Source organism: Aptenodytes patagonicus, chromosome 9, assembly GCF_965638725.1.
Source record: "Aptenodytes patagonicus chromosome 9, bAptPat1.pri.cur, whole genome shotgun sequence".
Classification (NCBI taxonomy): Eukaryota; Metazoa; Chordata; class Aves; order Sphenisciformes; family Spheniscidae; genus Aptenodytes; species Aptenodytes patagonicus.
In genome coordinates this window covers 1,906,533-1,922,247 of record NC_134957.1, presented here as the reverse complement: position 1 = coordinate 1,922,247, position 15,715 = coordinate 1,906,533, and the positions used below count along the sequence as shown (strand labels likewise).

The following is a 15,715-nucleotide window of genomic DNA, read 5'->3' as shown; positions in this document are numbered from 1 at the left end:
TCGCTGCCCGGTGCCGGTGGCTCACCATTTCGGAAGGCTCCGTGGAGCGTAACCGCAGTGACTCAGCTCTCCGTCAGATGTCCTACGGGCTGCCCCTGCTTCTGGGGCCAACGGGGGAACAAACAATCAAACCCTAAAGACTGGCGTGAAAATTCACCTTGGAAAAGGGGCAGCGGGATTTGCGAGGAAGGAGACTTCTTGTTTCTCGGTCTGCTCGGTCCATCCTGGCAAACACCAGGGTGTTTGAGAGGCTGAAGAAGACCCTGATTCAAGGCAACACCATCCAGCCTAATATGGGATCGGATGCACTTGGTGGACTGAAGTCCTCCCTGGGAGAGCTGATGCAATGCAAGATCGTGGTAGCGGGGTCCAGAGTATTAAAAATCAAGGGCTGAGCTGGCTGAGTGAACAGCCCTGAAGCAGTACTCACTCCGACATGCTGCTGCTCAGACCCTGCTGTGCTCCAGTACTGCTGCTTGAGGTCCCCGCTCTGCCTGCCAGTATGGCTGCACTCACCCTTCACCTTTCCTGTGCTTTTCTGCACCATTTTCAAATTATTCCCTGCCCCTGTGGATAAGGAGGACATACGTGCCCGGCTGGAGGTCAGCACTGACTCAGGCTGGGAGCCAGGATTGCTCCTCCTGGGCCACTGGTGCTCCCTGTGTCCTGCTCCGGCCGGCCCCAAAGTCACCTCCAGAAGAAGGAAGGACCTGGGTGGGGGTAAAATGGGTCTCTTGTCTGCTGAGGTGGTGGATCTCCTCTGCTCTCAGCAACAACGCCTGTGTCCCAGGTCACATCTCTTCTGGCTGTCTCTTACCCTCCTACTCCACGAAAGTCCTCATTTACCTTGTTTGCCTCTGCTGGCTCCACACTGCCTGCATGAATGCCTCTATAGGGCGGCTAGAGGCCCCGATAAACCCAGCACAGTCCCCTTCCTTCATGCCATGGTAGTGAAAAAAAACCCCTTTTCTTCCACCCACAACCCGGCTGGCCAGTGCTCAGCTTCTAATAGCATCCACGGAGCCCAGGATCAGTGCCCCCAGCATGCCAGGAAAGCCTGAAGCAGGGAGGCTTGGCTTCTTCTGGGGTTTGGGGGCTCCTCCATCGCACCCCCGTGCATCCTTCCTGCCGGTCCAGTGCTCCTGCTGTGCTCCCAGTGCTGCTGTGGCGGAGCCATGCCTGCGACGTGTGAGCCGCTCACAGGAGTGCTGCTCTTCACCTTGATGCCCATCAATATTTGATGGAACAAACATTTAAAACTGCAGAGAGAAAGTGCACTGAGCCCCCCCGATGGTTTGTATGTGACACCGCCCTTGTCCCGTGACACAAAGAGCTCAGACCCCGGGCCAAGGGCAGCACTGGAAATTTGGTCCTTGGACGCAGTGCCTGCGTGTTCGGTACAGCCAGCCCCCTCCCGGCCGCGGGCAGAAGATGAGCTCAGCTGCTTTGTGGAGCAGATTCACACGGAAAAGCAGATTTGCTTTAACTTTTATGCTTCTTTTTTGTCCCGGTCAGTAGAAGACTAATAAGTTTTTCTATAGCTAAGAAGCTCTACGTTTTTCCTCTCTGCAGCCCAGATGGCAAGCTAAGTGTGTACCCTGACGGGCTCTGTCCTGACATCCCCAGGAATATTTAGGAAGTGTAAGAGGGACCACAGCAAATGGCTTGGAGTGACTTACAGTGGATGTTTCATTGGAAACCGGGAAGGAAGCAACAAGCGAAATCTCCGCAGCACTTAATGTTGCTTTCTTGGTTTGCTGGGATGTGTTTCCATCGCTCTGGATCCCACAGGATTGTGCATGGTTGTGGCTTTTTCCAGCAGCAGCAGCAATAACAGCCCCCTGTGACAGTCCAGCACCTGCCTTTTGGCACTACTCAGTGCACTGATTTCTGCAGGCGGGGGCTCCTGCCCAAACACTGCCTTCATCCAAATGCTCAGTGAGGGGGGGCTCTGCCAGACAAGAGCAGCCAGAGAGGTCAGGCAGTTCATCACGGCCCTGCAGTACCTGGGGCAGAGAAACAGCTCAAGTGCAAGCCCCAGGCGCCCACCACACCGTGGGGAGGCTGCACCCGGCAGCCTGGGCTGAGCCCCGGCGGGTTCTGAGGGTGGGCAGCTGGCTCTGGCACTCGGAGGATGAGTTAGTGTGTGTGGATGTGGGCTTTTCAGGTGTGAAAGGGGAACCAGGTTGTCTCAAAGGCTTGTGAGACTTCACTAAGCTGCCAAACCAGTGTGCGAGCCGCGAACTAGCAGCAGGTCCTCCTCTGCCTCCCTGGGAAGGACTCCCACCTGGTTTCAAGTTGGAAACATTTCCCAGTCTCTGGCGAAGTACATCAGCCCATTGGCCAGGTCTGCCCACATCTGCTCAGCAGATAAGGTGCTACCTGCCCACTTCATGGAGCAAGTGTGAACGCCGCTCCGGCCGAGCGCGCAGCTGCTGGCCAGCTGCTCTTTCGGTGCACCTTAATCGGACCAGAGAAAAGATGATGCTCGCTGCTCGGTGACTTTGGCAGGAGAGCTGCTCGGCTCTTCTTCCCTGACCTCGCGGTATGAAGCGTGGGCTCACTTTGCCCTCGCATTGCTCACCACCAGCTGTAAAAGCTCAGTGTTTAATCTCAGTCCCATTAGTGCCACTCTCGCAGAGCTGCTGCACAGCCTTTCCCCTATTAATACACCCATAATTCACAGGGGTAAAATATCCCTTAACACAGTGGTGATATTTAAACCAGGGGAGGTATCAGTATTTTTTTTTTAACTTGTTTTTAGGCACTCAGTTCCTTTGCTCCAGCTTCCGCTCCACATCTGTGACTGCAGCCTTCTCCATCCAGCTGAGAGGGAAATTATGTGTGCAAGAGGAGTCAGGGCTCCCTTCCCGGCACACCGCTCACATCGCTAGGACTCCCATGCCTGCCGCACGCTCAGCCACATGCTCGAGGATGCTGCACCTGAAAGTCCAGTTTCTGGATGACTCCCAGAAGATCTTTGTAGTTGATGTAAGTGAGTATTGTGTTCTTATTGTTTTTTGTGCTAGTTAATGCAGTTGTTGATGCTCTGAAGGTTTGCATGGTCTCTGATAGCTCCTGGTTTTCAGCTTTAAAAAAAAACAACAAAAAAAAACAAAGCAAAAAAACCCCACCCCCCCAAAAAAAAGGTGGTAGTGCTGATTGCTAAGTGTCTTTCAGCACCAACACACTCCTGCTCTCCCCTCTTATTGGCATTATTTATAAAGAAGGAGGGATGGCTTTTACTTATCTGGTGTCATCTTTTGGAAATCAAGTAATATGAAGTGATGTTCTTGACAAGTATCGAGTTCTTCTCTCATTTGTCTGGCTGCCAGTATAAGCATTCAACAAGGAAAAAAAATCTGGGAACAGAATAAAAATAGCATATTTAACCAAATTACCCCTGGTGAGAAACATCTGCATGCACCTCTTCCTGGGCATTCAGTTGAAAAAGAAAACTGTGTGGTTTTGTGAATAGCTGAGGAAAAAAACTCACTGTATCTTATTTTCTGCATGGCAGTGTTCCACAACACACTGCCATTAATAATTCACAGTTAAGAAATGCTAGCTCTGAAATAGGTTTTAAATGTTAAATATTAATATCTATGGTGTTAGATTTATATATATATGTATATGGATAACTGAAACTAGATATGTCTTGACTATGTGTTAGAAACACATCTTTTTACAAGTGTGATAGAGCATTTACTGTTGGTTGGGATTTGATAATCACAGTAGCTCATTGAATTAGTTAATTCAAGTAGCTCTGTTCTAGCACTTACCTGCATCTCCTATGGGACCAGAGTGTTTAATATAAAATTGTTTTTTTCAAGTTCTATTACATTTCTTAGGCTGTCCTGTCCTCTGGTTTTATAGCATAACCTGAGAACTGCTCGGTCTCGGATGCCCTGCTCTGTTCCTTTGCAACAGCATTTCGTACAAAAGAGGATTGTAAAGCAATTCCATCCCTTGGCACAGTATGGAAGTTGTTTGATTTAGTTTAATTAATGTATCCTAGACCTGGAGTCAGCTTAAAAGTGAGACTAGTAATTTTAAAATTACTTTTTTTTCATATTGATTAGATCAGAGCATAGTGAGAGACAATTTAAAACATGCTGCCGGTAAAATGTTGCTGCATTTTTTTCCATCTCAGCTTTCTTATTTGCCCAAAACACTTACAGCACTATAGCTCTGCACGACATGTTATTGCAGCAAATAGCTTCCATTAGAGGAACTCTTGGTCATTTCCTTTTTTAGCATGGAATGGCATTGGAAACCCCTTTTAGGCATTTCATGCATTTGATGCTGTATGGGTACGGTAAATGAGTTGTTGAATTAGTGACTTCTCCATTATAAAAGGACCGCTTTGGGCTAAGTTTTGAGCAGATATTTCAAGCAACTCTTCCTAAACCCCTCCTGACTTTGGAAAGCTCTTTTGAATGTGCAGTACTTCAGTATAATGGGAGGGAAAAGGGCGAAAGAGAGAAAACACAGCGAGCCTGATTCCCCCTCTGCCTTGCACTCAGTGTATTAATCTATACTTGCCTCATGTGGGTATCACAGCTGCTGGCATGTGCAGCGAGGTCTCATTTCCAGTCCGGCTTTGCACGGGAATGAGTTCCCCTCCCGGTGCTGGGTGCTGGCCTGGGGCAGCTTCTGCCTCCATCCGCATCTTCACTGACAGCTGGGACCTGGCTCCCTCTCTGCGGCCGCTGAGCTCCCAGGATTTCCTTTGGCTGGGCACTGGATGTGGTTCCTGGGATGGCACCGACAAGCCAGGTCTGAGCCCCCAGGGCAGGGGGAAGGCGGGGGCCTGACACATCTCCGAATGTCCCCTGTTGTGCCCTCCCTGCTGAACACCCCAAGGTTGAGCCATGGCGCAGATGGGATCTTGCTGGGATGCTGCCAGCCATGCCAGCGAGCCCTGCGCCTTGCACAGGGAGGGCACTGGGATCCCCTGCCCCAGTGACTGGGTGCAGGGATAGTCACAGGTCAGCCTTTAATGGGTTTCTTGCACTGAGAGGAGATATTGCAAAGCTGCCTCCCTTCTTCCTTCCCCGCCCCACTGGATACCTAGAGCTGTGACCTGGCATGTGCTCTTGCCCATGAAGTCACTCCTCTTCTTTCTGGAAAGGGTTTAAACAAAGCAGCCCTGAGCCTGGGCAGCCTCGGGAGCCCTCCCAGAGCATCACAGAAAGGGCGAACCACTTTGCAGCCTGGGCAGACAAAGCCTGGGCATCTCTGCTAGTGGAATTTGCTACAGGGCAAGATTCAGTGGGAAGGAAAAAAAGAAAGGAAAGGCACACCAAACAAGCCCAGAAGAACTAATTGCTGGGGCTGAGCAAAGGACAAAGTCTTCTGTGGTCTCATGTCCCTTATGATGAGTAAAGGCGGGAATTCATTGACAGGGGGTGTGCAGAGCTGGCTGCACGCGAGCTGGTCCAGCAAGGGCACGGCGAGCGTCAAGGCTGGTGGCTTTTGATGCATGGCATTGCGTGCCAGCTGCGCCATGCAGAAGACACTGACCGGGGGACATCTCCCAGGGTGGTGGGGAAAGATCACACCAAATCCCACGAGCTGTCGCTCCCCACTAAACCACAGACCTGGCTGCAGCAGCCCACGCTACAGGGAACACTGCAGAAACGTGGCTTTGCTATTGGAGCGCAAGTGCTGCCAGGGTGTCTTTTGGGGATGGGTGTGCACATCCCCATGTCTCACACATGTTGCTGTCTTCCTCTGGATGTGCCTCTTGCTTTCTTACCCTGCTTACAGTCCCAGCTGCTTCCACCGTGGAGAGGAGGGGCAAGCTCAGCCTCTCCTTTCCACCGTCTTGTACACAGGGTTTTCTGCCTGTGGGTGCTAACCTGGCCCTGCAACATCATTGAAGGCACATTTAGGGTCGGATGTGGGGTGCCCAGCCCCACATGTCACACTCCTGCCTCGCACTGTGCTCCTCCAGCACAGCCCCCTGCTCTTGCCTGATGCTGTCCCAGGCACAACCGTACCCCGGTGCTTGCAGCAGCGCAGGTCGGGGCCTCGGTGCCCCACAAACCCAGGATGGGGCACCTGCAAGCATCACTCTGCAAGAGGAAAGCCTCTGCTTTTAAACCATCCCCTGCATCACAGGGCTGCGTCTCCCCGGTGAGCAGGTTTTCCTGGGGATGGAGCCGCTCCTCTCCACTGCCCTGGGCAGTGCTGGGCTTGGCGGAGAGCGGGTCGCTCCCAGCAGATGTGGTGCGTAATAACCCGGTAAGAAATGCTGGTCTTTCCTGGCTGCCTGACAAAGGCCAAGGCCTTTCATGCTAGAAAATTCTAGCTTGGAAATAAACATTTATAATTGTTTTAATTACCCTGGTGATCTAGTAATTTCGAGGAGAACCGGGAGTGCTGCAGAGCGAATGCTGTTATTATGCTATCACTTTTCAGCAGCCTTTCAGCACGGAGCCAGCAATTTCATCCCAGGAGAAGCCGTGAAAGGTGGTTATTAGTGTGCATCACCACCAGCAGCCGGGGTCCCTCCCGCCTGTCGTGGTTTAATCTCAGTCAGCAATTAAGCACCACGCAGCCGCTCGCTCACTCCCCCCCACCCGGTGGGATGGGGGAGAGAATTGGAAGAGCACAAGTTAGAAAGACTCGTGGGTTGAGATAAAAACAGTTTAATAATTGAAATAAAATGATAATAATAATATGATAATAATAATAATAATACACAAAACAAGTGATGCACAGCACAATTGCTCACCACCCGCTGACCGATGCCCAGCCAGTCCCCGAGCAGCGGCCCCCCCGGCCAGCTTTCCCCAGTTTATGTACTGAGCATGACGTCACATGGTATGGAATGTCCCTTTGGCCAGTTTGGCTGTGCCCCCTCCCAGCTTCTTGTGCACCTCCAGCCTCCTCAGTCAGTAGAGCATGGGAAGCTGAAAAGTCCTTGGCTAGTGTAAGCATTACCTAGCAACAACTAAAACACCGGTGTGTTATCAACTTTGTTCTCATCCTAAATCCAAAACACTGTACCAGCTACTAGAAAGGAAATTAACTCTATCCCTGCCGAAACCAGGACACCGCCCCTGACAGGAGCAGCCGCTGGCACGGGGAGCTGCAGCCTGCCTTCACCTCCATCACCCGAAATGCTGTAATTTAGCAGCGGCCTCTCTGCTCCGGCCACGCTCTCTGCACTAACCCACGCTCATTTTTGGTCTGCTTTTCACGAGTTGATAAAGGAGTAGTGGGGTTTTTGCTGGGGTGGGTCACTGCCAGGTTCATTTCTGGTGCTTTCTGGAGCATTTTCCAAAGTCAGGGGCCTCCCAGGTTGTTCCCCAGCTGTGTCACACAGCACGGCAACAAGTCAAGCAAAACACCCTCCAAGTGTTGCTGTTTACTCGGAATAACTACAGCCTGGTCTCCCTCATCAGCATGTAGTGCCACTTAATTAATACTGCTAAAGTGCACAGATGACCCAGGGCCCAAGGCACAGGATCTGTGCAGGGTCCTGCTGCTGTTCATTACCATTAACCATAATAGTAGCTCGTCCCTGGCAATCCGGTTGCCAGCTGTTGGGGCACGCAGGCTCACTGTGCAGGTTTGAGGTGTGCTCCCGTTTGCTCTTAATCGAGCACATTTGCCACAGCCATCCCTGGTTCAGGCGGATGCTCATCCCAGGGATAGCACACTGGTTTGCCAGGGATAGAGCTGCCTAGACAGCAATGGTTGCAAAAGGTGAGCCAAAAGCAAGATTTATTTCCTCTTCCTTTCCTTTCTGGTTTACATTCCTTAATAAAAGAGAGAAGTGATGAGAAGGAATCTGATTTCCAAGAGCAGAGGTAAGAAGCATGCAGCGTGCAGTTGTCCTGTCCCACATGCTAAAGCCACAGAATTTATTGAGTAAGGTTTTGCTGCAGCATGATCAGGAAAAATCCCACAGCTCCTCTCAGGGTGAAGGCAGGGAGCTAAAACTTCTCCCGCATCTCACTGAAATCCCATCACAGCTGCTGTCGGTGTTGCCTAACCCACTGCTTCCATGGTGTGTTTGTTTGCTAGCAAAAATCCTGCGGAAAAGGGCTGTTCAACCTCACCTGCAGCCACCTCAACCTTGCGGAGAAGGAGTACTTTGGGCTGGAATTTCACAGCCAGGCTGGGAACCATGTGAGTGCGTCTTGCGGTGCGGGGCCCCCATGCTGCACCATGCCACATCCTCCCAGCAACTGCCCGTATGGCTGGGGGCTTGCTAGCACCTCCCTGAAATACCAGATGGAAAATATCAACAGAAAGTTTTGCCACGATGCCAAAAAAACCTTGAAGATGGGAGTTACGAGGGGAGGACAAGCTGGTTGGCAAAGCCCCAGTGATAGCCACGGCCCATGGGGTTTATCCGTAGCCATCTGTGCGGGGCTGCCCAGCGGGACAGCTTGCTGCAGCAGCCGAGCTGGCCAACATTTTTGTGTTGCATTCTAGCATGCTGCTGCTGCTTTTATTCCCTGTCTCTTGTGCTGTTTTTTCACCCAGTTCTTCATTGCCTTATTTCAGGTCTGGTTGGAACCACTAAAACCCATAACAAAGCAAGTCAAAAGTAAGTATTTAAAGAATAAAATTCTTCTAAATCACTGCCAGTGGCAGACTAGCGCAGACACATTTGTGCAGTGTTATTGTCTGGGGACGGGGGCTCTGGTTTCCAGCATTTACCTGAGCTCATTTTATAGTGCGAGGCTGGGCAGGATTGTTTGCAGAGGAACCACAGTCCATATAAAATCCTGTAGAAATACCGCTGCCTTTGCAATCTGGTATCTGCACCATTTTAGGCTTGAGCTGTTAATAACCTGACAGCTTGGCGGAGGAGCAGGGGCGGCTGCGTGTGTGCGTGTGCACGCATTACTGTGCTGGCAGAGCGGCAGGCATCGCTCCCTGCATGCCCTCCTTTCCCTTTTGCAGCTCTTAGCAGCCCAGACGCCTGCGCAGCACGAGCCCTGCGTGAAGCAGGGTTAGCCGTGTGCCTCACAGGCTCTGCCGCTCCTCTCCAGCCCCCAGCCCTGCCGTGCTGCTGCACAGAGATGCTGTGGAGCCTGACCTGAATTCAGTCTCAGCATCCCCTGCCATAGCCACAACCAATGTTAACACAGTGCCCCTTTCAGCCTATGCCTGTTTCCACTCCCGCAATGAACCAAATGTTACTTTCCCCAGATATGTGATGACCAGGAGGTGGTCAAGAGCACGAAGCCACGACCCCAGTATTTGCCATGGGGAGGCTGCAGTACAGTGTTTGCATAAATTTCCCTGTAAGGGGAAGGCCTGATAAAGAGCCCCCCCTTTCTGGGTGCACCAGAAGTGGGATTATTTCAAGCACCAATTTGTTTTTGCATGTCCCTTCTGGCCTGCTTTTGCAGAACCCTGTCCCTCCAGGAGCCCCTGAGCTGTCCCACTGTGTCCTGGGACAGTCAGTGACTACAAAATTGCCTCCCTCTTTGCCTTGGGCTTGGCTGCTTGCTCTCACTCATCCCACAAAAAAGCTTTGCCCAAACAGCTTCCTATGGAGCTGTTGCATCCCAAGTGCTTGGAGGGCTGGATTTAACGTACAGCCCTCCTGATGGCCACACTCCAGACAAGCACCCGTGGCACCACTCCACAGAACCCCACCTCCTGGCAGGGGTCTTTGCAATTTAAATAATTGCTGGGGCATTTTCTCTTTAGTATTATTTAGGCACCCAACTCCCTGTTCACTTCCATTGGTAATGCTGGGGGTGTGGGCAGGCTGGTCGCTGGGGGCAGGCTGGAGTCCCTGATGCTCAGGGCTTCCAGTCCTGATTTGTAGGGGTCCAGAGTAATTTATTCTGTAAGGAGACAGCATGTGTGAAGAGAGTTGTAAATGTTCTCAATAGACACGTAAAAGAAAACTTATGAAGATGTTGTGTTTTAAGATCCTAAGGAGGTTCTTTTCAAATTTATGGTGAAATTTTTCCCAGTGGACCCCGGCCATCTGAGAGAAGAGCTGACCAGGTACAGTACTTGTTCTATTACTTTCTTATCACACAGTCCTATATTTTTGCAATTGTGAAGCATGCACTTAGTTCCTTATCTCCATCCACCCGAACCTGTCTGTCAGCAGTGGTTATCCTAAGTATTGAAAGAGTTCTGTACTTTACAAAGCAAAAATTGAGAGAGTGTCTTTTTTGATCCTCTGTTTTATAAACAAAATCCACTTGAAGGATCAGCCGTCTTATGAGGCTGCAATTTGTTTACTGCCAAACACTTTAACAGTTGGGCACCGAGTGTGACTTTGCTCAGTCTAGCTCCTGCCTCAAGCTGTGTTCTGAAAGAAGAACTTTAATTTTATTTTTAAAAATGACATTGTTAGCTCTTATGTTTTAGAGAAAGCATTGCGAACAGGAACTAAGAATAAAACTAAGACAGTGCTTCTGCAGAACATTAGCCCCGAGAGATGCAAATGCCCTCCAAAGCATAAAGGAATGTTAACTCTGAAACCTACTAATGGGCATTTCAATGGCAGGGTTATACTGGTCATGGTGGTGCTCAGCTGAAGCCTTCTGCGGGGGCTGCATGCGCCTCGTGACCCCACAGACCTGCATCCCTTGGGCTGAAACATGGGCGAGCACAGGGAGAGGCACAGGGGCAGACAGCCCCCCCGCAGCAGAGCCCTCGGGGCTCAGCCCAGCACCAGGCTCTATTCTGAGCCCGGCCCCACCCCAGGGCATGCTCCTGTCCCCCTCCACAGGTACCTCTTCACCCTCCAGATCAAGAAGGACCTGGCACTGGGGCGGCTGCCCTGCAGCGACAAGAGCGCGGCGCTGCTTGTCTCCCACCTGCTGCAGTGTAAGGGCAGGCGAGTGCCCGCAGGGACGGTGCCCCTTCCCTGGGGAGGGGGGGCCCAACGGGGCTTTGCTTTGGCTGTGTAGCCAGGGGTTCCCCCTGCAGTGACCCCTCACAGCCTAACCCTGCTCTCCCTATGTCCCCCGCAGCCGAGCTGGGTGACTTCCACGAAGAGACGGACCAGCAGCACCTGGAGACCCACAGGTACCTGCCCAACCAGGAGTACCTGGACAACAAGATCATGCACTACCACCGAAGACACAGGTAAGGGCTGCTCTGCACCATGGCCGCCCACCCAAAGCACCCGATGGGCACCTGCCAACGGGCCCGTTCCCATCAGCAGGCAGGCCCGGCAGTGGGGTGGGTGTGATGCCAGCACGTGCACATCCAAAATGGCATTTTCTCAGCCTGTTTCAGTGGCTGCCTTCTCACTCTTGTTGCTTGCTGGCGTGTTTGTGTCTCCAGCGGGAAGACGCCAGCTGAGTCGGACGTTCAGCTGCTGGATGTGGCCAGGAAGCTGGAGATGTACGGGATTCGTCCGCACCCCGCCAGTGATGGCGAGGGGACGCAGATCAACCTGGCCGTGACGCACATGGGGGTGCTGGTCCTGCGGGTGAGCCCGGGGCTCGGGGCGGGCTGCCAGCACCCAGGTGGGGTGGCCTTTCCCCAAGGGCATCACCTCCAGTTGGGGGGGACCGTTCTCCTCCCCGCTGCATGTTCCAAACCCTCCCAAATCCTACAGACTTTGGGTGCAGAGGTGATGCTCCAGGGCACCGCTGCAGGGCTTGGCCCCACCATCTCCATCAGCGCCGGCTGCTCACCACCGTGCCTGCCCCGGCTCTGTTGGCCCTTGTCATGGTGAGCGTGGCCGTGTAAGCATCACAGGTTACACGACTGTGTCACATGTGTTCACTGTATAATCTTCCAGCAAAAATAGCCACCTCACGTCTGTGCAATTACATAACGCTGTAATCGCGGCGTAACTGCAGAATAAATACAGACTTCCTCGCAGCCGGCGTGAAGCAGTGCTTGCCTCCCACACCGGCTAATTTCAACCTGGGAACATCTTGCCAGAGCAGGGGAAAAAAAAAAAAATCCTAACTGTGCGTCTGCTGTTCATAATTGGCGCTGCCAGACCCGGTTATTTATTCAGAGCCATAAACACCCCTCACACACAATTAGAGCATCTGTGAGCCCATTAAAATCTGGGCTCTTCCAGAAATCTGAGAGGGTCTCGGTGCCACAGCATGGAGTAACACAATTTTACCTGGTCCTGCTGTGACACCTGTGTTGTGTGGCTGCGTCTAAATTGATGCGTAATGATAATGAGGGGTAAGGTACGCTTGCAGACTGCTTAAACTGGGTCTAAAGGCATGGGAGTGAGCTGAGCTCTACTATGCTTCCCAGCAAAGGAGACGAGGGGCTTATTTATTTTGAGGGGCTGATGTTGCATTAACTCACCTGACTCGTGAACTGGGATGGATGGATGCTCTGCATTCACCTCTGAGGTTTGTCTTGGGATCCTGCAGTTTTACAAATAGCTTTAGTGGGCAGAGTTAAGCCCTGAATCTCAATTCCCATTTTTGGGACCGACTGATGGCGAGGAGGGTCAACCACCAAATCCTGGCACCCCTTCCTCAGACCCCAGCAGCAGTGAGAGATGCATCGGGGTTTCGTGCAGTGTCCTGCAAGCTCAGGACTTGGCCCATCGTACTTCTGTAATTCTGATTTGCCCCATCCTGCTTTAACTGTTGTGTCTGACCTTGCAGGGCAATACAAAGATCAACACATTCAACTGGTCCAAAATTCGTAAACTGAGTTTCAAGAGGAAGCATTTTCTCATCAAGCTCCATGCAAACATCTCTGTAAGTACTGCACTGCAGGCAGCTGCCAGGCTCAGGAACAGGCAACTGTGGACCAAGGATCAGCCACGCAAAGTCCCCGATTTTGAATAAAATCCATTTCTGCTGCTCATGGGTGATTCTCCTTCCCCCCCGAGCACGGCATGTGCCACCCCCGCGTCCCCAGTGGGGTGACACTGCACTGCCTGGAGCCACCGGCAGCCCAGGTTCTTTGGGGGGGGGGTCAGTAGGGCAAACGGCAGAGCTTGGCCCTGCGGCCCTGACACCAGCTCACTTGTCTCCGGCCATGCAGGAGCTGTGCAAGGACACACTGGAGTTCACCATGGCGAGTCGAGACACCTGCAAGGCTTTCTGGAAGACGTGTGTGGAGTACCATGCCTTCTTCCGGCTGTCTGAAGAGCCCAAGTCAAAGCCCAAAGCCCTTCTGTGCAGCAAAGGCTCCAGTTTCCGCTACAGGTAAAGTCCCAGGGGAAAACCAAACTGCTGGGGCTGGGAAGGGCGTGGGGACAGCTCTGAGCCTCCCCTTTATGCTGGCCCTTGCTGGATGCAAGAGGATGATGCCCAATAGCTGCTTTTCCTGGAGAGACCGCTGCCTCGGTCCTGCTGCGTCCCCTTGCCTCCCCTGGGATGCGGTGATGCCTAGGGCTGGGGCTGATGGTGCTGCTCACGCCTTTCCCCCCTTGCTGCAGCGGGAGGACACAGAGGCAGCTGCTGGAGCACGGGAGAAAGGCGAAGATGAAGAGCCTGCCCTTTGAAAGGTACCAGAGGGCATGGAGGGGTGCAGTGCCTGGGTTAGGGGGAGCGATGGAACCCTCCTGGCCATGCACCCACCCACGCTCTTGGCCTTGCAGGAAGCACTACACGTCCCGCTACGATGAGAGACAGTGCCGCTCCTCTCCGGACCTCCTGACGGATGTCTCCAAGCAGGTATATCCCCGTGGTGTCAGCGATAGGTAGGGCCGTGCCCGAGGGTCTTGGCATTGCAGCCCTGGCTGGTGGAACTCAGCTGGAGGCCAAGCCAGACCCTTGGCTCTGGGGCTCACTGTCAGCCCCGCTCTGCCCCCCTGTCCAGCTGGGGGTCTGGGCACCCACCCACCCTCTGTCCCTGCTCAGGTGGAGGAGCTGCGCCTGGCCTATGGTGGCCGGGGCTCCTACCATGCCAATGGGGTGCATGCCTCCGAGCCCACACTGGATGGCCGGCGCCGGAGCTCTGCCGTGGAGGTGACATTTGCTGCTGAGCTGGAGCGCTCCAAGCCCGAAGCGACCCCCACCTTCCTGCCCCACTCCAAAAGCTCGTCCACCTTCCCCCTGCTCTACGACAAGCTGGAGCTGGAGCGGGCATGGGAGCCCGCCGACCTCTTCAGCACCAGGAACCCTTTGACATCCTTTCGGCCCCACCACCAGTTCACTGCAAACAGTAGAAGCACCTCGGTGGGCAACATGCGGGAGGTGAGCACCCGGCCGCTGGTGTACACCGATGTGCCATGCCCCCTGCCCATGGCCGCCCTGGCCCCGCAGGTCCTCTTCTACCTGGACAGGCCCCCGCAGCCCCCATGCCATGCACCAGTACCCAGCGAGGACGCAGCAGGACCAGTCGGTGGATGTGACCCCATGGCAGCAAAACCCCCCAGGCAGAGTCCGAGTGGGACCCAGGCCGACGAGTTTCATCGCGAGGCTGCATGCATGGCAGTGGACACGAGCGTGGCCCCGGTGGGGGAGAGCAGGTCACTGGCTCACTCCTTTGATTATGGCCTTCAGGAGCAGCCTCCCAAGAGGTCTTGGAGCCAGTCAGACATGAAAACCATCCACTTCCCCTATGGCTCTGAGTTCAGACCCCTGGGGCCGTGCCCCGTGCTGAGCAGCCGGAAAGCAGGTGTCTTTCGGCACGTGCCGGCCCAGCAAGGGCTGGCGCCGGGGCCACGGTGCTCTGCTGAGCGCTACGTGGGCAGCAGCACCGAGTCCAGCGACTCCGACTCTGACCTCCTGGCTGCCGACTACTGCTCCCTGTACGGCCGGGTGCTGCGGTCGCCCATGGCCCGGGTGCGGCTGTCCTCCGGCAGCCTCCAGCTGGATGAAGAGGATGAGGAGGTGTCCTTCGCCACCGGTGCCGCTGAAGAGAGGACTTCCAGGGGGGCCTCTGGGTATTTCACCTAGGTGCCTGACACCAGCCAGAGGGAGCAGAGGTGGCCGGCACAGACCCGGGGCTGCAGAAGGGTGACACTCTTGCTTGCAGGGCTGCTTACTGCTTGCAAAACATTGATGGATTTGTGTTGTGTGAGTACTCTTAGCTATAGAGGATGTGCCAATGGACAACAGGGGAGCATTCAGAAGTACCCATCCCCTGCACCATGCTTGGAAGCTGGAGTGTCTCTGCCACCACGCATGGGGTCCTGCTCCAGGCAGAGGGGCCAGGGCTCTCCTAAAGCCCTGCAAAGACCTTGCATCCTCCCCAGCTGGGCAGCTGCTGGCCACGTTTGGAGCTCAGCCACTGGAGTCTTCATTGGAGGGAGAGAGAAAAAGACAAGAGACATCTCATGGAAGAGGTTAAACATCTGTTTGTCACAGCTGCAGAGAAGCACACTGGTGGAAAGGGTGTTTGAGGCCCATTTGGAGAGGAGCAGGGTGGCTGGGGAGGCTGCTCCAGGCGCTGATGCCCCGTGGATATAGCCAATGCCCCAGCACGGAGCCCATCTCCTCTGTCCTGCGTCTCCTCCCTCCCAATGCTGCAGCGAGCACCTGGCCCTCAAGGACAGGGCTACACGTGTGGGGTGCTCCTTGTGATGCTTGGACCCACAGAGGAAGCAAACAGCTCTGTCTTCTCCCCAGCCAGCTTACAGCACTATCCTTCCCCAAGAAATATCCCCTAGGTGCTTCTAAATCATTCAGCAGCATCCAACAGCGAGCTCTAGGAAGTGGGTTAATGAATGATAATGTATAGCTCTGCTTTTCTGAGATCCATTAGCTGTCATTTTCTGGCAGCAGCTCCACAGCCCCGGCACCTCCGTGCCCTGCTTAAATCTGGGGGAGTGAGG

General features: G+C 53.7%; 1 protein-coding gene across 2 annotated transcripts; it reads left to right on the top strand.

Moving 5' to 3' along the window:
* The first annotated feature begins 2,919 nt into the window (after window positions 1–2,919).
* Window positions 2,920–14,837, top strand: FRMD7 (FERM domain containing 7). 2 transcript variants are annotated; one of them, XM_076347632.1, is made up of 12 exons: window positions 2,920–2,991; window positions 8,041–8,145; window positions 8,527–8,569; window positions 9,957–9,990; window positions 10,727–10,824; window positions 10,971–11,085; window positions 11,287–11,434; window positions 12,591–12,686; window positions 12,976–13,139; window positions 13,373–13,441; window positions 13,535–13,610; window positions 13,797–14,837. In XM_076347632.1, exons 1-12 carry the CDS (start codon window positions 2,935–2,937, stop codon window positions 14,835–14,837), a joined length of 2,046 nt encoding a protein of 681 aa, XP_076203747.1. In that variant the 5' UTR covers window positions 2,920–2,934. The 2 variants fall into 2 exon arrangements, with proteins under 2 accessions (XP_076203747.1, XP_076203748.1); XM_076347633.1 differs by having other exon boundaries at window positions 2,935–2,991; window positions 9,912–9,990.
* Window positions 14,838–15,715: the final 878 nt, after the last annotated feature.

Bases quoted from the DNA above. Each gene is read 5' to 3' on its own strand.
- FRMD7 (XM_076347633.1), top strand. From the start codon at position 2,935: ATGCTGCACCTGAAAGTCCAGTTTCTGGATGACTCCCAGAAGATCTTT. The intron at 8,570-9,911 runs GTAAGTATTTAA...TTGTGTTTTAAG, and splicing joins CATAACAAAGCAAGTCAAAA to ATCCTAAGGAGGTTCTTTTC. The intron at 13,442-13,534 runs GTACCAGAGGGC...TTGGCCTTGCAG, and splicing joins AAGAGCCTGCCCTTTGAAAG to GAAGCACTACACGTCCCGCT.